The sequence below is a fragment of the Dermacentor variabilis genome, unplaced genomic scaffold (assembly GCF_050947875.1).
Source record: "Dermacentor variabilis isolate Ectoservices unplaced genomic scaffold, ASM5094787v1 scaffold_12, whole genome shotgun sequence".
NCBI classification, from domain to species: domain Eukaryota; kingdom Metazoa; phylum Arthropoda; class Arachnida; order Ixodida; family Ixodidae; genus Dermacentor; species Dermacentor variabilis.
The window spans coordinates 20217124-20242542 of record NW_027460280.1 but is presented as its reverse complement, the minus strand read 5'-3'; the positions used below and the strand labels follow the sequence as shown (position 1 = coordinate 20242542).

Genomic DNA, 25419 nt, shown 5'->3' with positions numbered 1-25419 from the left:
AAAATTTACACCAGCAGCAAAGAATACATTTTGTTACTGCTACTGTGTCTGGTTGAGCTGTATGCCACCAGGTGGCTGCATCGTGCAGACCATTCACATTTGCGCTTCTGTTCATCCCATGAAACGACACGCAAGGGGACACGGCCAGCCCCTGTCCCCTTTGCGCCTGTGCTTACCCTAATACCGGACTCGCGAAACGCTATTGCGTTAGTAATCTTCCGGTGTAAAGTGACGGCCGCAATCACGCAAATCCTGGCGCCAATCGGATAGTGGCAGTCCGATGTGCTGCAGCCAGTCCACTCGTCTACTGGCTTGCAGAGGGACACGATGTCGCAGCTTGACATATTGCCAGTTGCTACGTTTGCAGTCCACAACGCAACAAAATCGAATCGTAGCACTCGCGAAAAGACAGACCGACACTGTCGGCGGAGCTCTCGCCAAAGACTGAGCACGTTGTAACACAAGCACACGACACTTGCTGTGCCAGAAGTGCTTAAGTGTACTGAGAAATTGTTCTTGTGCATCCTCTTTATATGTTACTTTCTTTTTATAAAAACAAATAAACTAACATTTCAACTATTACTGACATCATTTGTTTACCATAAAGTTGGAAAAATTATCGATCATGCGCCCTGGTCAGCGAATCGGATAGCTCGCCCCACTGACGTCATATGGGTGATTTGCGTCATATGGGTAGGGGCGGCTTAAAATTCTGCCGCGCAGTGTGCTGCGATGGACAGCAATGTGCATTTTTAAAAACTTATAATAAATTACATGCCTTACGTGAAGCACTTAGATGCGTCAGGGATCAGAAGGACCTACTCTAACGACTCAGTACGTTTGTAGAAAATCGTCAAAATCATTTCAGGGTCCCTTTAACAACATATGCTGTATGCTGTTCTTTTTCATCTGGGGCGCCAGTGACTGGTTTTCAGGGGAGGTCTAATATAATGGGATCATGTCTGGAGGTAGCCAAATTATAAGAATAAGGAGCCCTGCGACTCATATTAAATAGCAATGTGTGAGTAGTGAATTTAAGGTTCAAATCGAACATTAATATTAATTTAATAATTTCAAATCAAATAGTTTAAATACTAGTACTAAAGGGAGGAAAAGTAGAATGGGGTGTCAAGTAGGGTATATGCTCATCTATAGATCTTTTGGCACACACAGTAAAATGAAGAAAAATGTCACATTCACAAACGAAACTTATGACTTAGGTTACCGACCAGCACTTAAAACATGTCGAGAATGCACGTTATGCTTCAGTAAAGCTTTCTAGATACTTGTGTTCTGAAAAGATAAGTTCTGATGGCTTGCATCTGTTGCCGAATGAATTTGATTGATGAATTGAATTTGTCAACAATTGCTTTGCTTGCTTAGCAAAGTGTGCATATAAACACTACAACATTTACGTTCAGTTTTAACGCAAGCCCACAATTATATATGCATGGATATAACTATGACACTCATAGAAATATTTGCCTAGCCTCGACACTATACTGCATACTTACCCAGTAAAGGGATACATTGAAAAATGCAACCCATGATTTTTTATATTCTCCTTGACCTTTTCGCGTACTTAAGCAAATAATTAACAAAGAGAAAATGAGACATCCACCCGGTCGTAGCAATAGCTACAAAGGAAACCCAAACGGGTTCCTTGAAAGAAAAGCCTCGCAGTTAAGAAAGCCTCGCAGTTGCTACAATTGGGTGGATGCCTCATTTTGCCTTTATTAATTACTTCTCTCCACCTTGCAGTTTTCTGCAAGACTATTACATAGAACATTTGTCTTTGCTTCGAGTTATTGATAAGTTAAACTTCGTCCTGCCACTGCTAACTGCCTGGATAGCTCAAATGGTAGAGCGGCTGCCCCGGAAAGGCAGTGGTCCCAGGCTCGTGTCTCAAGCCAGAACACATTTTTCTTCAACTGCTAGCCTTTTCTTTCGAGGAACCCGTTGGGGTTTCCTTTGTAGCTATTGGTACGATTGGGCGGATGTCTCATTTCCCCTTTATTAATTACTTCTCTCCACCTTGCGGGTTTCCGCAGAACTATTACATCGAACACTTGCCTTTGCTTAGAGTTGTTGATAAGTTCAACTTCGCCCTGCCATCTTCTAACCGCCTGATTATCTGAGATGGTAGAGCGGCTGCCCGGAAAGGCGGTGGTCCTAGGTTTGAGTCCCGTACCAGGACGAATTTTTTTTTTCAACTGCGAGGCTTTTCTTGCGAGGAACCAGTTTGGGTTTTCTTTGTAGCAGTTGCTACGATTGGGTGGATGTCTCATTTTCCCTTTATTAATTACTTCTCTCCACCTTGCGGGTTTCCACAGAAGTATTGCGTCAAATACTTATGAAAATAATGTTACCATATATACTCGTGTAATGGCTGCGCCTGTGTAAAAGCCGCACCCATGTAAAAGCTGCACCGAGAACTTTGTAAAAAAAATTCACCTAAAGCATATATTTAAAACTTACCCCTGTATAAGCTGCACCCTTCGTTATTTAGAAAGTTGGCAGTGTTATCTGTTCTGTGTTGCGAGAATTCCGATGTTGTTTGTGTGTGTGTGTGTGTGTGTGTGTGTGTGTGTGTGTGTGTTCTAAAATTTTTGGCAAAACAAGGCTGCTGTGCTGAGTTTTCAGCACCTCCAGGTTGCACAGCACAAGCACATTCTCTGAGATTTAGCGGCTGCCTCCAATATGCTGCCATCGCTGGTCCGTGGGGCGTCGCTACTTATTCCACCTGGTAGGTGACGCGCTACAGGAATAGCCAAGCATAGCCAGAATCAGTACAAGCTAGTACAGTAGTTCAATAAAGATAAGTACCACTGAAAATATTTATGGAAAAAAAAGTCTTTTTCTCTTTGTAGTGGCCGTACCCATGATTTTCACCCCAAATCTCTGAGAAAAACCTGCGGCCAATACACGAGTATATAGTACTGTAATAATGGGGTTACTTGAGTTGCATTTGTGAATGCAGGCCTTAGCAGTAGAAATGGGCACTTAAAGCTGCACAAATTTGGGTGCACCGATGTGACCACTTCATAAGAAGGCACACAGTGTAGCCTGCCAAGTCACGTTGGCTGCAGTAGACGAGCACATTAGTGGCTACACTTGCAGCCATCATCCTTGGCTGTATTGATCTGGTCATCGAGGGTAGTCAAAACTAATGCTGCTGTTACACGGGAACTTTCAACTGTCATTGAGTTTAACAGCAGTTGGCACTGAAATTGCCATTCAACTAACAACAGTCTAATTGGAGTTGCACGTGATAGCGACATAGATACTTGTTTTTGTGATGTACATGGTACGCTGTCTTGTGCACATCTGTGGTGAGGTTGTTTAGTACAGCCCCTGGTTGGTGAGACTTCACACACAGCAGATTCAGCCGCCGGCAATGTCTCAAAAATCCCTTGCTGTGTGTGTGCATGAGCATTATGCTTGCTGAGTGCGGCTTGCACCTCCCAAGTTCCAATAAGTGTGTCAGTCATTGACTGCGACCCAAAAACCGCTTGGCAGGTGCAGGAGAAGCAACTTGCAATACCACGCTGTCCGCTCACAGCGCTAAAGGCAGCCATCTTGCCTAGTTGACTTGCTTCAACTAGAATCGCCGATCTCAGTTGAAGTCAACCACCAAGTTGACTTGCTTCAACTAGGATAGCCGATCTCAGTTGAAGTCAACCATCACTCTAATGTCAATGACAGTTGGAGCCGCCATGTAACACCAACTGCAATTGAGCCAATGACCGTTCAACTCAATGGTAGTTGCAAGTGCCTGTGTAACAACGGTATAAAACCAGTATTGACAGTAGTGTTCGATCTAGAGCAAAATGTATGGAGCACCTGCTGCATACTTGAGCACAGGGCTATGATGAAGTTGAGCATTTCAGTGGTTTTCTTCGTGCAGTCAAGTACATGGCCAGTTTTTGTTGATGGATACTAGAATTCTTTTTTTTAATCAAGTTTGACACTTGGGTGCCATTTGCACTCTTTTCTTGGCAGACCCACAATTCCTGGTTAGAAAATGTGAAGGTCCTGAGGTAACTTAAAGGGAAGCTGAAAGCTTTTCCAGAAAAAATGAGTGAAGAGCAGTACACCGTGGTTTTCAACCCTCTGAATTCGAATATTGCATCGAAATTGAGCGAAAGAAAGCGCAAACATATTTTATTTCGGCGAAAAGTGCAGCAGCAAACTAGGGCCAGCTCGCGCGCCTCGTTTCCGCCTGTGATTGGTCGGGCGCCTCATGCCGTCAACGATGGTGTCCGTCCGAACCGACCGCTGCCGCCACACATTAAGCACGGTGCAAGGTGGTTTGGCGCTGTGGTTTGGTGAGACGGCAATGGTAAATTTGGAGAGCTTGCGTTTCTCTGAGGAGTTCGGCGTTAAGTCCACGGTGACGGGCGACGGCTTCGAGCAACAAAACGGGCCGTCACATGAGCAAATCGCTCGCTGTTGTCGCTCGATCGCTCGTTTCTAGAAATCTGGAACTCGTCGCTCGTCGCCCGGAAATGCTATGAGTGACTATCCAATTGTGCGAAGCCAAAACTGGATGTACATAACTCAAATACTACTGTTTGTCGCACGGAACGAGCAAACTATTGAATTTTACACGTGCAAGAATAAGAACCTAGTGCAAGGCCTCCAGAAATATTTTATGCTCCTTCTTCAGTAAAATACATCAACTTAAATTGATAAAGCATGCGTCACACTAGTTTCGGCACGTATATTGCTGCCCTCATACCGGGAAGTCGTCGCTCACGTGGAGTTCGGCTTGCAGACGACGAGTGAACGCGACAGCCATCGCCTCGCTTGTCGCGCTGTCGCTGTCGCGTGCAAGATCACTTGTAAGGGGTTTATACTTTTACATACTACACATACGTACATACTTGCACATACTACATGTACGAGCCGATTGCGAAGAGCCGGCCTTTCCAAGAAGCAAAAAATGCTGGTGCAAGCGCTGCTTTCCACGCGAACGAAGGTGAAGGGTTAGCATCTCCTTGTGTTGGAAATGTTCTTTGGCGAGTATGTTTTTTGCTAAGCTGCATTCAGCGTTCCAGTGAGTACGTTTCCGGGCAAACAACTGTAGTGTTATGTTCCTGCATGCCTCCTCGTAGAACGTAAGCGGTGATGCGATCTTCAGCATTTGTGCGCTGCCCCAAAGCTGTCAGCAATCTACACAGACGGTTTAAACGCGGCAAAAGTTTACCGGCTGTTGTAGCACGTGCAGTATAGAACCTTCATCAGCGCGCCATCCGCACGCTACTTGTAACCGGCGAATTGCGTCGGCTACGTGAGATGGTCGGTTTCTTATGTGTGCGAGAGAAGGGGGAGCGCAGCGTCTTGGCGTGAGCAGGCTTTCCAACACATGCAAACATTACACTTGCACTGCGTTATGGTAGCTGCATGCAGGCTGTTTCACAACACACGTGCGAATAGAAAATTCGCGGCGCTTGGCGATGAAACCTGCGTCAAGGGTGGGCGATAAACATGCACCTTCCGTTCAGCGTGCTAACTATTTTTTTTTAGGAGAACCCAAAGCACGCATTATTGATAAACTCCGGTAGTAATCGTCACGGAAGTAGTTAGAGCACAACACTGTTGTGCTTGAGCGCTTAAAGTTGTTTCGCTTCACAGCAGCCTCCCACTCAGCTGAAAGCTTCTTGTCTTGCAGGAACTAACGGAACATCGGAACATAGTCGCGGCCACTGGTGTTCGTGCAAGCGTAGGCTGCACAGAACGCCGGCATGATCGGCCTACAAGTTCAATTGATGCTGCGCACGTCAACTACCACTCCTATATACACACAAATAAAGGAATCTAGGGTCGAGCGAAGCAGATTAGGACGGCACGCACGCAGCAATAAGCCCAGTCAGGCACAGTCGCGGAGACTGCGAAGGAGCGGAACACCAGTGTTGACGTCACTAAGCCGCGGTTTCCGGTCTCCGCTCGCATTGTCAGCGTCAGCAGCAGCGCGCGGCGCTTGACGGGGGGCGGAGCTACAGCGCAATTTTAACCGACGATTGCGTCGCTCCTAAGTGAAAAATCCCCCCCAAAATTTTACCTTGATGGTTTATAAGGTTCCCGCATCCGTATATGAGCTTCTTATTGAATTCGACAGACTCTTCAGCTTCCCTTTAATTACTGACTCGTGGTTCTTGCAGGTCCGAAACCCGGATGCATCGTGGCGCGAAGCCAAGCGCACACTGCGTAAAGACCACCGCTGGGATCTAGTGGAATCACTAGAGCGAGAAGAACGTGAAAAGCTGTTCGCTGAGCACTTGGAGCAATTACAGCGCAAGAAGAAAGACAAGTACCGGGATCTCCTTGATGAAACACCAGGCATCACACTCAGCTCCACTTGGAAAGAGGTGGGTTTTCCACTGTGTCACACCTGAATGGTACACCTTGGCTGTGCCAAATCCATCTGAGCCATAGCCCCCTCTCAATGTATACTGCACTAGAAGCTGAAGGCTTAGAGATGTCTCTAAGAAAAGTTACCTTCACTACTCCCTACCTTCATTTTTCCTTCTCAGGGTTTTATGCCAGTCCTGAAGTGGGCGTAGAAGGAGTCTGCACTTCTCTCATCTGTGCATTGTATTAACAAAGTCCTTCAGTAGTAGGTTTTACTATGGGTGCGTAAATACAAGAAAGTAGCCTTAAAATTGAATAGCATAAAATTCCTCTTTTATTGTAACTTTCCTCTCCTCTATATTGCCTGTTATCCTCAGGGATGGAATTGCTGCACCATCTTGCGCCAAGCCGTCAAGCTGTATCAACCTATGCTAAACTTCGAATGAAGTCGAAGTTGGCTAGTGCCTAGGCCTGCAATTCAAGCCTAAGCAATTCGTTTAAGCATTGGTTTCTTTGGAGTGTGGGTTTGACAGCATAACTGTAACTAGGCTGCAAGAAAATGAAAACAGTCTTGTGCTATACAATGCATCACAAATTTTTTATAAATGTTATGCGTTTACACATACCAGACCAGGGGCACGATCGGAGATATTTTGTTCGATACGCGTTCTGTTCAGTTGCTGCAACGTCACAAAGTTGCAGTATGCAAAATTTGTGACAGTGGGGCGGAGAGAGCGGCCAATCAGGAAGTGGTGACCTCGCCGGAAGTTTACTTCCGTCGTTTGTCGTCTGCTTGCAGACAGTATACTACAAAACGAAATGTTTCTCGTTTTCCAAATGAATGGAATCTTCATCTAAAAAAAATGTATTTTTTCTTCTCAAGCCCAAACGCGTATTCAGATAGTAGTACATGTGACTACTGCAATTTATAACTATTAGTTTCTTTGCGTCGTCCCTAGGTGGTGTCGCGCACAGGGAGAAGAAAGAAAAAAACTACGGGAAGAGTGGCGCACTTTTCAAGAGGCAGCGACAACATTCCAGTGGCTCGCTGGCACCGATGATGAGGTCGATTTCTCTGTACAACCAACAAATTATGTGTTTCGAAAAACAAGAACGACGCCGGAATTCACTTTCTGCCATTCCTTCAAACGCATTTCGCACCGCCATCCGCTCTCCTCCTTCCTCTAGAAACGGCAGCGCAACAACCTAAGTTCCCAACGGAAGCGCCATTTTCTCGAATTAAACTATGGATTGGATCCTAATGGTGCCATGCCGCAGCCGCCGGTTGGATCCAATCCAATCCACCAGACGCGCCATGCGAAGCCGTATGATTGCTCCAAACTTCCCAGCTCCCGTCGGGTTCGGCGCCTAGCAGACGAAATGCTCGATGGGAGGATGATTGACGGGAGCGTGTCATCATTTTGACGTCGCCAAAAACGTGGCCGTGCCCCGCGGCTGGCGACGTCGGCGCGGAGTAGGCCAATCACGCGCCGGTAACCGAACGAACGCGCCAAACAACCATCTCCGATCGCACCCCAGCTAAACATGGTTTCAACTGGCACTCATTTCATGGGGTAGTCAGGAAGAAAGCCACGCTGAATGAATAAGGTCGTACAGTTTGCGCAGTGTGCAGCTCATCAGTTTTGTTGTACATTTCAGCACTCGCTTCCATGCTCTTTTGGTACATCTGCGTCGATTAATGGGCAAACGCTGTGTGTGTGACATTCTAAATCTATTTTGCATGTGCACCAAGTCCAGCTACCGGGATAATAGCGCGGCGTGCTGACAAACGACCTGATTGCTTTCATGGAACTTCTTGGCCACAAATATCCAATGGCAACCACATTCGTCACTGAAATGCGCACTTAAGCTACACTGTTTTCTGCACGGCCACACCATGCAAAATAAGGCTTTTGCCACTGCAGAAAGCAAGCCAAGGACTTTAAGTTTTGTATTTAGTCAACCTTAGCAACCAAATAGTTGTCATAATTTAAAGTTTGACGAAAATACAAGCCTCCAAAATTGTGTTCGCAGCAGCAATGCTCATGACGTCACTTGTGCAGAGTGAGTCAAAAATATTTTAATAGTAAACCATCGTTCGGCGCACACAATATCTGCTTCCATTTTACATCTGCTTTATGGTGCCTGTGGTAGAACGGCTAATCAGCCCGAATAATTTGGCTCATTCAAAATATTGGCCAGCGAAGTAAATCGGAAAGCCAGTGAATATTTTTATCCCTTTACTGTTTTCAAAAATATCTTGGAGCTTTTTTTCTCTGCAAGTCTTGTGAAATACTGGCCAACATGCTTTGACCAGTATGTCACTTCACATTCATTCTGCAATATTCTGCTATCCTAACTGAAGGTTGCCAAGACTTGAAAATTACCAGAGGGTACTATACAAACAATGTTCACTGTACCTTCATGTGTGCCATTCATATTGGCCACTGTGAATATTTCTCTTTCATTGTGCACAAATACATTTAATTAGCGCACTTTGACCTTACATCAATGAGAAGTTCATGAAAAAGTTATAAATGAGGTTGAGAAATGACCAATAACAGCATTTAAAGCAGCCTAGTGTTCATGAAAGCTTTAAAATAAAAATAAAGCCTGTGAAAAAAAAATTTATTAATAAAATCCTGCTGTAATCGTGACAGCGCTTCTGCGCACCAGAGACTGTATCAATCTTTATGCAAACCTCATCAAATAGGGTGCACTAGGAATGAGTGTCTGCACGTTTTGCTTGACGTGTCAGCAGTTCTTGGTGCGCATCGTCGTTCCTTATCAAACCTGAGGTAGTGCGATCTTGTAACAGTTTGCTTTCCAAACTGTCACAAGACTGCGGCACAGGTTTACACATTTGTAATATACACAATGCATCACATGATGCATCACATGATGCATCACATGATGTGAAGCAATGCATCACATCATCGTTCGTTTACACCGGACGAAGACTCTGAGTCGTAAGATGACGCACCATCTGCTACGCTGCCGTCGCATGCGGAGCGTGTACAAGCAGTGACTGCTTTCAGCGGCCTTCAGTGACCGTACGACCCTCTCCGAGATTCAGGCTTATCTGATTGCGCGTGAACGGAACAGCGCGCAACGGCGCATTCACGATTTCTTCAAGCCTACTGCCGAGCCCAAATAAGTGCGTGGAAATAAAGGATTTCATTTTTTCTTTTCTTAATCTGCTTTTTCGGACACCTGTTTATTCGGATATTTCCGCAGTCCCCGTGAGGTCCGAATAAATGGTCGGCAACTGTATGCTATTATCCGTCATTTCTCAAGGTATTCCACAACCTTTGCATTGGCACTTCATTGAATAAGTAAGGCAATAAATGTTAGCTCATTAAACTTAAATGTTGCTTGTTCTCAATGAAAACTCAACTAGAATTAACAAAAGCCTATCAGCGTAGAGCGGGCACTGTTCACGGAAAGTCCTTGATTATTATTTTTTTTTTCTTGGCCATATTTCGTTGGCACATCTAGTTAGCAAGTTAATGGTGGTTTCTGAGAAGCCTGTATGGGTTTCCTTTGTAGTGCTACAGATAGGTAGATCAGAAGTATTCCCTGTCATGAATTTTGCTCGCCTAGCGAGCTTCCACAGAACTCATTTGCTTGCGACCTAATGCTGTTCTGCAAAGTCAAATAAAGAACATCTCTTCTTCATCTGCCTGTATTTCACTTGCATTAACCTTTACCAAGTTGCTCCAAAACGTGAGTTGACTGCTCCAAAACGGCAATTTTCACCAGACCTGCTCCAAAGTGCCAAATTTGCTGTTCCCAAAGCTGCTCCAAAACTTCTTTGGCCGCTTCCATCCTTGTATCCTGTATCTTTTTCCATAGCTGCGGGACAGTTTAGGTGTCCACTGGAAATTGAGACTGCCTTTCCTTTCTCTCTTTTTTTATGAGTTCATTAACTTATATATGCGGTACAGGTAAGCAGTTAAAGTGACAGTACCTTCATTAGAAACCATACGTAGCACAAGGTTTGCCACAATTCAGCATTTCTTGGAGAGTAAGTAGAGATAGTTGCCATGCATGCGTAATTGAGACAAGCATATCAACAACTATAATTGCCATTAAAACAAACATTCAAACTATTCTAAAAAATGCTTCAAGGCAGTCAGTTTTAGAAACTTTCCTTGTTGCCTGGTCATCAGGTATATGCACTAGCTTAATATGCAAACAGCAGTTATTGTTGAGGGGCCTGACTGTGCCATTTGGGGTGTAATTTTGTGTTGCAAATGGTCAATAATGTCTGTCTGCAAATCATTTCTAGCAGGAAAGCACCAGGCACTAGAACAATGTTATGCCCTCAAGAATGTAGCTGTTGAAGCTTGCATTGTGTGGATGCAGCATCTGTGTTCATAATGCACACATGTAAACAAAAGGTGTGGTTTGAAATGTGGGTAAATCCAGCAGTTATAGCAGAGTGGTTTGCATGTTGGCTGGTGTATCTGCAGAGCAAAATGGTGACACGTCTAAGAAAGCCTGCAAGGTGAAGAGAAGTAACTGTAAAGGGAAAATCGGACATCCACCCGTTCATAGCAATTGCTACAAAGGAAACTCATACGAGTTCCTCGAAAGAAAAGCCTCGCAGTTGAAGAAAAATTCGTCCTGTGTAGCAATTGCTACGAACGGGTGGATGTCTGATTTTCGATTTATTATTACTTCTCCCCACCTTGCGGGTTTCCGCAGAACTATTACGATAAACTCTTGCCTTTGCTTCGAGTTGTTGACAAATTTGACTTTGCCCTGCCATCTGCGAGCCGCCTGGTGCTAGCTGCCATCTGCTAGCCGCCTGGAGCAACACTCTCCTCCTCCGCCTTCACTCCTCCTCATTTCTCCTCTCTTTCACGCTCCCTCTCCAACCGTGGCGCTGCCTACACCGCTCGAACATAGCAGACAGCCTTTAGCAGAGTGAATGCATGCATAGCAAGGTGCGCTTTAGGCATTTGCATTAGCTTTCTAGCTTTGAGTAACTTCGTGTACAGCATAGAATTTCCATACAGACGGTTATACAAATTCAGTGACAGCAGCTTTTTTCCCTGTTCTGATCATTTTTTTTTTTTTAAGTATCTGAAGGAGTGCTAAAACTGTGCCATAATGATTCCGAATGTATCGCATGCGCTACAATTAGGTACGCAACATTTGTCAAGTCAGTGTCGCAAGATACTTTGCGAATGGTTGTAAATAACACATTCACGATCGAATGCCAACATCCTGACCTCCAGCAAGCCCCCAGTAGCCTAAATAATCCATGCTGTCCTTACCATGTGAATTCGCAGAACATAGCTATGACGTACAAAGGCCGACAGAGGGCACGAACGATTGCTGCTCTGAAGGTTCGAAAAAGTATTAAGAGCTACAGTGCCGCCAACGTGCGTGCTTGCCAATCTTCCAAGCACGCGCAAAGGCTCAGAGGTGGGCGATGGTGTTATTATGTTTCTCGTGCCTCAAAGTCAACAGAAATACGCGCGGCTGATCTTCGAGTCAGGATTCTGCGTATATATAGAAAATGAAATCACTTTTTTAATATTTGTTCGCGAAGCCGTAATGCGGTAACAGGGCTTCATTCAGGCTCAAGCAAGTACATTATTTTTTTCATTTTAGCGACTCATCACGAATAACATTTCATCGTGCGTTAGCTCGTCCATTCATGAAGTGACTTACTTTTCGCGAACCGAGTTGCACTAAGGTACGTGCATTGAGGACGGTTGCGCTCACTCCATTTACGATATGACTTTAGTAAAGTGATGACCGCGTAAAGCATTGCCGTGCTATGATGCGGTCGAAATTATGGTATGTGAAATGACGCAGTCGTTCAATTGAGGCACCATTTGTTATCTCATTATTTGTGTCTCAAAGACATTGTGGTCAAACGAGCTAACAGTTGAATGAACGAGCGAACGACGACTAAGCCAGCCAGTGGATGAGCACGTTTTCTTTGCGAGCGCTCCACCGCCGCATCTTAACCTACACACACTATAAAGCTGACATGAATTAACACGTGCGTCTCAAAGACCTATGAAGCTATCGTTCGGTGACGAACTCAGTTTCAGGAGAGCACGCACACTTTTCCTTTGTATCGCAAATCCACAGGGCGACCGTCAATGACAAACACGAACAAAAGAGGCAAAGCTATTTACTTTAAAGAAGGCTAGTTAATAAATACAAAATGTGGAGTTGCTTTCCTAAGATGAGTTTTCACACTCGCGCCTCAAATTTTGTCAAAAGGAATGCGCTGAATCCTAAAGGTTTCGTAATCACATTTTCTCAAGCAGCCTCACGTGCCCGCGAATTCAAGCCTGTTGGCTTACAATATGATTAAGCGCACCAAATATGACCGTGCTACTTATATAAACAAAGTACACGTCGCGTAGGACTATACTATGAGAGACTTGCAACTACCTTGTATAGTCGCGTGGAGAATGTTGATCTGAAGTTCTCCCTCCCAATTCAGCGAATCCATGCCTTTCTTCCTAACCTGTAGCGCTTACCGGACGGTGCCGAGAAGCGCTTCTGAAACTATTTTGGCATACGAAGGCGCAGCAGGTTACGGTGATAGAAAATGCCGTGAAGTGACGTCGCACTTGCCACAAAAGTTCAAGGTGTTCGCAAACCAAAACAACACAGAAGAGCAATGGCGCCAACATGTGCTCCTCGCCACTCCACAGACGCGTCTCAAGCAAAAATGGGTCTGAAGCACAACTGTAAACAAACGAAGCTGAAGCGAGGGCCCACGTGATGCCATTAGGGCCAATGGCCACGCTGTGTCGACCTCGACCAGAGTGCATGAGGAGGGGGACGGCATTCTTCAAAGCGTGACGCTACTTTACGAAGTTTAAGGGGCTTTAGGTAGAGCGGCTGCCCCGGAAAGGCGGTGGTCCAGGGTTTGAGTCCCGAAGCAAAACGAATTTTTTTTCAACTGCGAGGCTTTTCTTTCGAGAAACTCGTATGGGTTTCCCTTGCAGCAATTGCTACGAATGGGTGAATGTCTGGTTTTCCCTTTATAATAACGGTGGCACTTTTTCCTCAACATCTTTAATCAGAGCAGCATTGTAGCAGGTCAAAAGTGATAGGCAGTGTCCTTTCTATGCATTATCTCTGTCACCATGTACTAGGGACAGAGAAAAGCTAACATGCCATTTCGTAGTGTTTTCAAGTTGGTTGCAGTTGTTGCATCCAGCACTGACCTCTACGTTGCTCCTGTGCTGATTCTTGTGCCCAGCACGATTACTCATTGTGGTATGCGCTCATGTCAGAAATAGATTCGTAGATATCGGAGTGCTGTCATTACGAAGCTCAGGAGGCTTATTTTATCTGCCGTATTTATTAGAATGTAGGCTGATAGTTTTTTTTTTTTTTTTTTTCAAATAATCGTATACCAAGCTTAAAGGTCGGCTTAGATTCCAGGATTTTAGAAAGCATGCCAGTTTTTAATTGAAATTGATAAATATGGTGCATAGATAGTGCCATCAAGAAAAGTCAGTATCGCAGCCACTACTAGTCGCACCAGTAGCCACATGCGACGTTGGCGTTATCGTAATGGCACCATACAGACGATGCCACTATTGGCCGCGAGATCGACCTATAGGTGGCAGCACCGTCGCCCCGTTAGTGTGGATGCGTCGCCCGTGCGGTGTGTGGAAGTGTAGGGAGCTACTGTTTTCATTTCGCGATTATGTGCTCCGTGCCCGCAGAAAACGCTTCATTTACCATCGTGAGATTTTGTTCGGTTCCGCAATGCAGCACATATTGCACAGAGCCAGGGATAAGCTTTCACTACTATCCCGTTGACGCGGCACGTCGCCGAGAATGGCTCGTCAGGCTTCGGAACGGCAAGGCGCCTTCCAAGTATGGGATGGTGTGCAGTAAGCATTTCGACGATGGTGCGTTCAAGCGTTCGCTGACGAAAAAGGATGGTGAATAGTCAAATCTGATATCACGTTTGGGAATCCTAATCGGCAATCTGGGCATTAATGTTTGCTACATGCGTAATTGCTGTGTAGTAGCTGTGCGTGTGAAGATCGTTGCAGTCCCCGAAAGTTCGTGTCGGCGTGGCCTGGGATGCCAGTAATGAGTTGCCTGTGCTTTCATATACTTCCGCAAGTAAATTAACCATGTCTCCACGCATGCAATTTATTTTATATCCTTCATGCGCCGCCTGCGCAGTGAATGCAAGGTTCGCGCTCAGCTGCGAGTCCGTTTAAACGAGCGTCACCGAGCGTGACTAGTTGTCACGTTTTCCGTTGTCTTTCCTCAGCCATGGGAACTGTTCTCAGTGCTCCGAAGTGTAAATACGAGCACCGAAACACGGCAAGTGTGTACGCATGATCTCGTACAGATTAAACAGTGTCGTTTCGCGAGCCAACAGCGGGTGGTCCATTAAGCGATGAACGAACATGCGCGAGCGAATTTATTGCTACTGCTCATATTGATATATATATATATATATGTGTAATATATTTTCTCTTTTATAGGGGGGCGGAAAAAATTGAAGCCCGATGCACTGCATTCAAGTACCACTGCAAATCCAAGTGTCTGCATGCGAAAGTAATTAAAGGGATCTAATGATTATGATACAACATAAATTATACGTTGCATGCTTTATTTGAGCTTGGAGTAACGGTTGCAACTGGTTATAAAGCGACTCGAAAGCATTTTACAATGGTAGTAACACTCTGAAACTAACTCGCGATTTCGTAGGTCTGGCTAAAAACAAAAATTGATAAAGCAACATAAGTTCTCTAAATTTATCGTATAACGTAAACACATCGCAAATCCGCGAGTCAACTTAGTATGATGTAATGTAAACAAATCGCGATACGCGCCGCGACCAACTACATCCGAACAACTTGAGGCAATACTTTACCCTGCAGGGCATGTGCAGTTCAATTCTGCTATTATTGTCTCGTCGGTCGAATTCAGGTCGACTCGGTGTGGGTCTTTACTAAGCGCGGACGACTGCAGCACGAATGCGACAACGTGCACAGGACCGTCAGAGTAGCAGGTGGAAGCGACGGCACTACACTCAATGATGTGGCCCGCCGCAACAACTTGGTCGCCTACAACGAGACACCTGACACCGTCCCCAACATGGTTGAGAATTGTGCTTAGAGGCAAGGGTGCTGTAAAACGGAAAAATAGCACGTTAACCTCACAACTCGTTGATGATGATGATGATGATGATGAAGCAACATTTATTGGGCCCGAAATAAATCGGTGGTGCACGCAGGCACCAGACGGGGTGGTTCCCTAGTTACGGCGCCCATATGTTCCCAGCAGCTCCTGGCCCCTGTCCGTCAGTGCGAGCTGAATCGGTAGGGAGACGAGCGCACATGGTGTGGTCGCGTTAAGCAAATGCTTTTCGCATCAGTACACTAAAAACGTACAGCGATTTACTTTACGAATTTCCGTTACAAAAATGAAAGAATAAAAGGTTGAGAGTTTATCCACCATCGAACAAACCGTCCTCGTCAACATCCATCGTGATTTCGCGAACTACGATCGCTGCACACTTCGGCTGGAGCGGCGACGGGCCACAGTCATCCACACTTAGGAGCTTCGTCACCTCGCCGCTAGGAGCCGACTCTGTTCGATCTCGAGGCCAATAGTGCCACTTTAACACGAAAAGTTGTGCTAGCCGCAGAGGCATCGTCAAATGTACAAGCTGTGCAGAACTTCGGCATCATTGAGAAAAACATCCGTCATTGGAGGGGGCAAAGGGAGATGCTGTCTGCATGTGCTGCAACAAGGAGATGCCAACGGTAAGGAAGATAGCGACAAGGCTAGCAGCGATGACGTAGAATGAGCTCGGCATGTTCACATTCAATAAATACTGCTTTCATTTTATGAACACTGTCCTCGCTTTTTTGTTTGGCCTACATTCCACGTAAGTTCTTGTGGTTTTTTTTTTTTTCTTTTCTTTTCTTTTTTCCCTTGGCTTCCGACTTTCGGGGGTCAGCTTAGAATTGGGGCCAACCTAGATTCGAGTAAATACTATATTTCAATGTATCGGTTTGTATGTTTTGCTTACCCTAGTGTGTATAGGCTGTTGTTAAAGGGGCCATGACATAGTTGTCTGGCTATTCTTAGTTTATCATTGTAACTGAGAATAGAGGAGCCACTCTCAAAAAAAAAAAAAAAAACTGGGCTCTTGGCGCACATTGTAGCTCGAAATTTTAATTTGAAATCGCCGACTCTGAGGCCTTCCCTCCATAGTGACTGCAATTTTGGCATGGACCTTGTGACATAGGCAAATGCAGCACCACCGCTATTTCGTCTGTTCTGAAGCAGTTAGTGATCGTACCAGACATATTGCTCCACATGCTCTGGCACCCAGTGGTGCAGCAGGGGCATAACCATTGAATTGTGCCCACAATTACTTCACTTGCATGCTTAAATGCAGCAGCAGACCACCAGGATTGCCATTGAAAAGTGAAATGACAGATGGCAGCCATGACGCATTTTCCACTTTTGAAATCACTTGCGGTGCTTGCATACACAAAAGCATGGCCTTTGAGATCGGCTTTCATTGCTCCAAGGAAGCTGCTTCCAAAGGTCCATTTCATTTCGTCACCCCTTAGCATTGCCAGACTGCTGTACGATTCTAGCACATTACAAAAAAAAAATTCAAATACAAATTTTCTACCACACCGAATCCGCTCAAATTTTGCCAGTATGCTGCAGGACATGTGCACTTTAACAAGCTGTGCATATTTCAAGCCAGAAAATTTGGTTTCATTGCCCCTTTAACACAAGGAACATTATGCTGCCCATTTTGAAGAGGGCACTGCACATTTTTATTCACGATTCCAAATTATGTTGGTTTTTCAGAACACATTGAATTAGGTAACGCCTTTAAAGGCCTCTAAACGTAGGCTGGCATTGTTGTAAGGTGGGCAGGTCAATATGACTGTAACTTAAGCCAGACGAAACAAAGAAAGACAACGCAAGTGTTTGTGTAGGGATGTCTTTTCTTTGTGCTGTCTGTTTCATTCACACTATAGTTTTACGATACGGAAACCTCAAGCTTATATACAGTGCAGTCCACTTATAACGATACCACATATAACGATATATCGGTTATAACGATGGGTCGACATGAGAGTGTCATTTTATGCATTAGGTCTATGGGGAAAAAAACCATTTATAACGATAGGTTATTCACCGCATATCGGATATAACGATCAAAATTTTGCAGTCTGAACGGCGTTTTCCGTGCCAAATAATCGTAGCACTTGCGTTGCTTAGTTCCCTGAAACGAACGATGTCGAGACGAGGCGATGTTTACCTCCGTAAGTTCGTATCTGCCACCATTACCGCGCAGCGCGTCTCGCCCCGCCCGCGCACCGGAGAATAGCTGAGTAGGCGCAGCGCGCCACAAGATGGCGCTAGCTGCTTCATGCGCGTCGGCCACAGTCGCTCCGAAAGAGAGAGAGAAAGAATTAAAAAAAGACGACAAGCAAAGCGGCGCGATGGCGCCCGTCCCGCGTCTCTCTCGCGATAGCAGGCTGACGCCACCGGAGAAGCGTGCAACCAACGGTTCAAATGGTTCAACCCAGTTAGAAGATGGCGCCGACAAAGCGCAAAGCTGTGTCGCTTGACACGAAGATGGATATTTTGCAGGACTCTCGATGCGGCTTCGAGGTGAGCGCCCTCGTGAAGAAGTATGAGCTCGTCCAGTTAACGATATCAACCATCTTGAAAACCGGGAGCACCGCGATTGTGAAGGCAGGAGCTATCAGCGGCCATGCCGATCAGCGGAAAAGGGTTAGAGACCCTTTGTACGGCGATGTTGAAGAGGCGCTTTACCAGTGGTTCATCACCAATTGCTTCAAGAAGGCGGGCTTTGTGCGTAAGGACGAACTTCCCCAACCCGCTGAGACCGACCCGGTGGAAGTCGCTGACATACCGAGCTCTGGGAGCTTGTTCCTACTGGTGACACAGGTGTTGTGTCGAAGGAGGAGTTTTTGACTGCAGACAGTGCTGCCTCGTTCTGCGATGAAGTCACCGACGAGGCGATCGCCGAAGATGTGCTGTCTCGACAGACGGCAAACTTGTGCGACGGTGGCGACGGCTTCAGCGACAGTGACGAGATCGACAGTGGCTCCTTGACCCCGACCACGATGTCCACGCAAAGTGCACTGTCGTGGATCGCCTCCTTAATTGATGTTATGCATGCTAAAGGATTGCCGCCAGTGTTCGCGCAGCAGCTGGAATCCATGCACACCGCGGTTGTGAATCTGAAGCTGCGGCAAAAGGAAGTGCAGATTTCGGACTATTTCGACGCGCCTAACCATTGACACGGTCATTGGCGCTAGAAATAAAGTTTGTTTTTTACGGCCTACTGTCTACATCATATATTCTTTAGAGCAAGTAGCGAATTGGAGTTTGGAGCTGCAAAGGTATGTTCCGTGTTTAAAAAAAATTTTTTTTTTTTTTTTTTTGATAACTGCAGTTTAGATATAGCGATCATCGGTTATAACGATCATATTTTTCGTCTTTCTCGATATCGTTATAAGTGGACTGCACTGTAAATTCTAGTGGTTGGAACTACTGCTCTTATGCATATGCTAGTGCATGGATTCTCAAAGTGGCTTCCGCAGGCCCCTGTTCAGGGCTCCGCGAGCCACTGATCAATTTTCCCGAATTCCGCGCTCGTTGAGTGGCTAAGATGGTGAACCATGCGCATTTCTGTCGTTTGCAGATAGGTGCCGCCAGCATGTGCACTGACGTATATGACAGGGGATTAAGAAATAAATACATGGAGTACGTACACACCAAGCTAGCTGGTACTATAGTACATTAGCTTGGTGTGTGCGAAGCACCGCAAATGTGCGACACAAAAGAGGAAGAACGGCGCTAGCCTCCAACCAAAACAAAGCGGCGAAGTCCGCATTGCCATAGTCATCAACATAAATCTTATGTGATACATGACTGACAGTAACGCCGGAATGCTTCATGCCTAATTGTGCCCTTAAGCTTGATTCTTGTGTTTATCGCCACGCATAAAACCTTGTTGGCAGCTGTCTGTGTGCCTTCATAGCTGCGCAGTCACCATCCATGATCACATCAGTAACCACCACAGTTTTGTCCGCAGCAGTTGCTGCAAGCAGTAGTTTCGTTTTGATTCGGTGCACGCGTCAGCCGCGTGCCTTTAAAACTGCGTAGTCACCATCTGTGATTGCGTCAATAGCAACCAGGGTTTCGTCTATTGCTACAAACGGTATGTTTCATTGTGACTTGGCGCATGCGTCGGGAGCCTGCCTTCAGTACTGCGAGGTCGCCGTCCATGATCGCGTTAATGGCGGCCGCGGTTTCGTCCGCAGCGATTGCGGCAAACAGTAGTTTCGCTTTGACTCGGTGCAAAGCTGTCGAAGATAAAGAGCACTGGCTGCATCACAATGGACAGACGATTTGTTGGTGACCAGCTCACTGGTAAAAAAATAATTGAGATGTGCGCGTGGTATTGAAAAGCGTGTCTCAGATTACACTTACCGTGGCTGCGTTGCGAAGGAAGTCACAAGATGATGAGAATTGCAGCTTCCGCACTGCTCTTGTGCAAAATAGAAACAGGATTTGCTGATTCGTTTGGTAAATAAAAGCATGTTGATGTAGTAAGCCTTGTTTATTGTTTTCTTGATACCCTTGATAATTCGGTTAATTCGGTCATTTTGTTCGGTCCCGTAAAATCTGAATTAATGATGTTTTACTGTACTCAAAGTAGAGTCACCACTAATTCTAAGACCTCTTGTGATGTTGTAAGTGTCTCTGTGTGATAAGCACTGAAAACTGTGATTCTTTCTCAGCATACCTTTTTTGTGATGCTTTCTTGTCTTTGCTTATAATCATGGAGTAAGACATTTAGTAGGTGAAACTCCCGTCTGGCGAGCGAGCGCGGGCGACCAGATAAGGTCACAATTGTATGCGCCGACGGGGCCATATACAGTGGCGGCGCCATGCGGCGCGTCGTAGAAGCCGCAGCGAAAAAAAAAAAAATGCAGCGCCCGGGCAGGCGGCTCCAGTGCGCTTTTAAGGGCGGTGATTTTTTTCCAGGCCGCCAGGTACCGCCAGCACGATAACGGCTCCGCGGGCATGTGACTTTTTCTGGCCGCCGCTAACAGCGGAGTTTCCACTCCTAAATGTTTCTTGCTCCGTGCTCATAATGTTTGCACCCAGTTTGGACCATTTGGGTTGCACGTCGCTGTCAAAGTAGCCTGCCCAATACCACCATAGGCCCCAAACGTGTTGTGCACTATGCCTAGCCTATCTATTATGGTGGTAGGTGGCTCCTTGGAAGCAACGTGCTTGAGAACAACTTTGCTAGTGTCATATATTCACAGCACAGTCTACAAGATATATAGGAGGAACTCTACTGTGTATGCTGCAGCTTTTTCACGGAAGTTCCTTCATCTGGATTTCTTTACAGGTTAAAAAAATGATACGGGATGACCCCAGATACGCAAAGTTTTCATCAAGTGAGCGCAAATGCGAGAAGGAGTTCAAGGAATACCTCAAGGATAAAATGGCTGCAGCTAAGTCTGATTTTCGTGAGTTGCTGAAGGAAACCAAGACAATAACATACAAGTTAGTAATAGTTCTGTTCTGATATCTTAGACGAGGTCCACTGGCGGTTTCGAACTCACTTTGATTCCTGTTGTGCAGGTCCAAAAAGCAAATTGAGGAGTCGGAGCAGCATTTGTTAGATATCCAAAAGGTCCTTGAGGTACGTACCTCATCACCACCTTCTAAAACATTGTTTTAAGTATCTCCATGCATTCAAAATATGTTGCAGAAGAAGCAGTTTTTTGCCATTTTCTATAGAAAAGTTATAAGCAATTTTCTAGCTGCCAACAAATGTTTCGGAAACCCAACACCATGTGACAGTGTAAACAAGTAATTTTGCAAGGATCATTGGTATATGAGGGTGAGTCAAATGAAAACCTTAAATATGTTTTTATTTTTATTTTTCGATAGTGCACATGCGGCACAAAGCTGTATTACTTTTTGACAAAATCTCCCCAAGGCTCATTGTAAGTTTGCGAGCAGTTACGAAGTGCCTGAATTCCCATAGAAAAGAATTCATCTGGGAGTGTGCACAACCACTCATGTACTGCATGGCATGCCTCTTCATCAGAAAGGAATTTCTGGCCCAGGGCTTCTTTGAGTGGTCGAGGCATATGGAAGTCACTTAGGTCAAGGTCTGGTGAGTATGGTGGATGTAGAAGATACTTGAACTTCAAGTCTGTTATTGTCGCAACTGTTGAATGGGTTGTATGGAGCTGTGCACTGTCTGTGGGGCCGTGCACTGTCATCTCACAACAGAAAACCTGCAGAATGTCGTTTCGATTTGACTGCAGGCCGGAGATGTTTTTTCTTCTTTTTTTTTATTAGGTCGGAGTATGATTCACTAGGGATAGTGGCTCCTAGCAACGTGCCATTCTCCAAGCTGACACCTTTTTTTGGCCCAAAAGAGGGTTAGCATAGCTTTCCCTGCTGTTGGCTGTGCTCGAAACTTTGGTTTGGGTGATGAGGAATGGCACAGGGTGCCTACAAACCCTGAAAACTGGGAATTCTCAGGGGATTGTGGATAGTCTGGAAATGCTCAGGTAAAACTCTGGTAATTGATGCTTCTATCAGGGAAAATTAGCTGTAAATTTATTGAAAGGGAATGAAAGTAGTGGTAATGCTGGCTCGGGTAACAGAGAGGAATCTTAACCAATCATCTTTGACACTGTGTCGTCGGCTGGAGGAGTTGCCAGTGCACAGTCAACTACCAATTTTCAGGTGCCGATCATTCAGACGACTTCACATCGCCACCATGTACCCGATAGAGTCAATGTATCAGAACATCTGAAATTTCGGACGCACGAACCCTTCGCAGTCCAACTTTCCAGACATTTTGCCGTGACCACAGGTCCGAAACGCCTTTATTCACAGCCACCACCGCCGCCATTTTGATTCGCCGCCTCAAACCGGCGCTATCGCACGCAGATCCACTGGCAGCCGTAGCCACCACTGCGGCAACGCTAGGCCTAGCTAAAGGATGAATAGGTGGGCTAGTTGTTAACACATAATAATACCGTATTTACTTGCATAATGATCGCACTTTTTTGTCAAAATAATTGACGCAAATTCAGGGGTGCGATCATTAAGCGGGTTAAATTTTCTGCGAAAAGAAAAAATTTTCTTCATCCCGCATTTGCTGCGGGATGACAAGAGGTCAAGAAACAGCCGGCTCCCACTGTAACAGTGCGGGACACCAAAATAAAAATGGCGGCCAGCGAAGCAAGCTGAACGCGATTTTTTTCTTCTCGTTAGTACATTACGTGCATTGAAACAGTTTCTTCCATATCAGTAGTGAATAATATCATTAATATCGGCAAATTTGCGGCAATACCATAGTCTGTCCACTTTGAGGGGACAGAAATAGAGATGGGCGCGCTTAGCTGCCAGTGACATAGAAACACATGGTGGGCATGCTACGAAAACTATGGCATTTGTCTTCACTGCTATCCTAATACGGCACATTTCCGCTAAGGGTGGGCGATTATCTTAGCTGTGTTACAAGTGTCGGCGTATCAATAGGGTACACTTCTAATGTATCAGTGTAAATGTGGCTACTATCGTTACCGCTCGCGATTTGTTGCGTGCCCACAAGCGTAGACGAGAGGAATTGAAAGCCGCCTTTTTTGTTGTTGGCCACAACCATTATAAAGCCTACAAATAATAAAGCCAAGGCAAGTTTGGTTTTATCTTTTTCTTTTTCATGGAAATGCAGAAAGTGATGAAAGGAATGAAATGGGGAATCTGCTTAAGAATGTTTGGTGCATGCAGACCGCTTGGTATGTCTTGAAGAGTTGTTCGCATAGCATTCGGCAGCATTCTACAGATGGTAAGCGCAATCATCATTAGCTAGACTTGGCACACGACATAACGCTGCAGCAAGTTCAGGGTGCAATCATTATGCGATTACGATCATTGTGCAAGTAAATACGAAAAAACATGGAGCACTAAAAAACACGAAGGATGTAGAAAAGGAAACACCACACGTGCTCACTCACAACTGATGTTTAATGCACGTATGGAAAAACTACATATGGAGAAAATGTACGCATTGCGCATGTCAAGATGAGGTATAGAACAGCATACATCTAAGGCACGTGTAAATACAGTCGACTCCCGTTAATACGAAGTTCACGGGGACCGCAAAAAACTTTAAATTAAACTTCCAAGTAAGCTTAAAACACAAAAACAGCACTTTATTAGTAGCGAAATCGAGTATTTTCTCTAAGAAAAATATTTGGTCATCTTGCTCTGCTTCTTCTTTGAAAGCAAGTTCTGCAGGCTGTAGATATGGCGGAACGCTTCTTCCGCGTTACCTTCAGTGACAAAGAAGCGCTCCGCGAGAGCAAGGCCCGCAGCTGCATCGGCAGCCTTAGGTGGCGGCTCGTCTTCAACGTCATCATCGCTTTCCTGGGTCGCTTCCTGGGGCCGAATAATCTCCACAATCTCATTATCTGTCAGTGCACCGCACGTTTCGACCGCCTTGTCTACGGCGACGTAATCTTCAAATTGATGTTCAGTATCACCAAAATCAGTGCCGTCAAGCTCGCTTGTTGACGCTTCCTCCGATGAAATTGCAGAGGCATCCTCCAAAGAAGCTGCCATAATACCGCAAGCCCTGAAGCAGTTTGCGATTGTTTCTTGCTTCACACGATCCCATGCTCGCGCTAACATGTGGATGGCACTGAGCAAGCTCACCTCGTATTTTGCGGAGTTATCCATGCACAAAATCATGCACTCAAGGAGGTGTCGCCTGTACAGGACCTTAACATTCTTGATGATGCCTTGGTCCATTGGCTGCAAAACAGCTGTTGTGTTTGCGGGCAAAAATGCGAGGCGAATTGCACTCAACGCTAGCACATTCACATGAGCACTGCAGTGATCCACAAAAAACAACACCTTGCGGTTCGAAGAAGCAAACTTGTGGCCCAATTTGGTTATCCAGCTCTTGAAGATTTCGGCTGGCATCCACGCTGTTTTGTTTGGCTCATAGTCCACAGGCAGCGTCTTTACGCCTTTAAAACATCTCGGCTTGGCGGCTTTCCCAATCACAAGTAAGCGACATCGTTCCGTGCCAGTCATGTTTGTCACGATCAGCCCCGACACCCTCTCCTTGCTGCGTTTGCCCCCAGCACAGTCGTCGTCCTTGAATATCGGGGTCTTCTGTGGTAGAAGCCGATAGAAGAGTGCAGTCTCATCTGCATCGAAGATGCCTTCTGGTCTGTATTCGGCGAGATATTCACGCAGCTTTCCATCCTTCCACGTGGCGCATGTTTCCTGGTTAACGGATGCCTTTTCACCACACACGCTCTTGAAAACCAGGTCATGGCGATCTTTAAAGCGCGTCAGCTATCCATCTGACGAAACGAAGTCATCGATCCCCAACATTGCTGCAAGCGTTCGGGCTTTCATCGCAACAATGTCTCCGCTGAGAGGAAGTTTGTTGCTCCGGGCCTCCCAAATCCAAACAAGCAGAGCCTTCTCCAACTCTGGGTAAGCTCCGGTGCGCATTCGCTGCCGAGACGTCTTGAATGCATTCTTTATTCTGCACTTGTTCTTGATGTAGTTTGAGAGCGTGTTCGGCTTGATCCCCGTACTTCCGCGCTATGTCTTGTTTGGCGACACCTCCCTTCTCAACTTCCTTCAAAACCTCGACTTTCGTTGCCAGGTCGAGCATGCGATAAGAGCCACGGTTTGCCATGGCTATCAACTGTGCGACTATGTACAGTCAATTCCGAAGCGTAGGATCACCCACGGAACAACTTAGCCAACGAGCTACCCGCGCAAAAGCGATCGACAAACATGCGTCGACATACGCTGCGCACGCTGCAAGCCTACTCTCGCACAATCTCGCCACTGCCAGTATGCAGCGCTGTGTGCACCTATGGCACCCGCGTGGCCTCTGCGATCAGCTCCGACTGCGCGCGGCAGACGCTTTGCCTCCTGCTGGAGCTGATCGCGGAGGCCACGGCAGCCGTAGCA

General features: G+C 45.9%; 1 protein-coding gene across 3 annotated transcripts in view; it reads left to right on the top strand.

The window, feature by feature from the left end:
• LOC142566372 (transcription elongation regulator 1) overlaps positions 1-25419 on the top strand; it is a 332559-nt gene that overhangs the window by 280360 nt on the left and 26780 nt on the right. For all 3 annotated transcript variants that reach the window (XM_075677319.1, XM_075677318.1, XM_075677320.1), the window contains exons 16-18: positions 6165-6371; positions 20801-20958; positions 21037-21097. In XM_075677319.1, coding sequence (XP_075533434.1) covers positions 6165-6371; positions 20801-20958; positions 21037-21097 — 426 coding nt within the window. The remainder of the gene's footprint in view (positions 1-6164; positions 6372-20800; positions 20959-21036; positions 21098-25419) is intronic.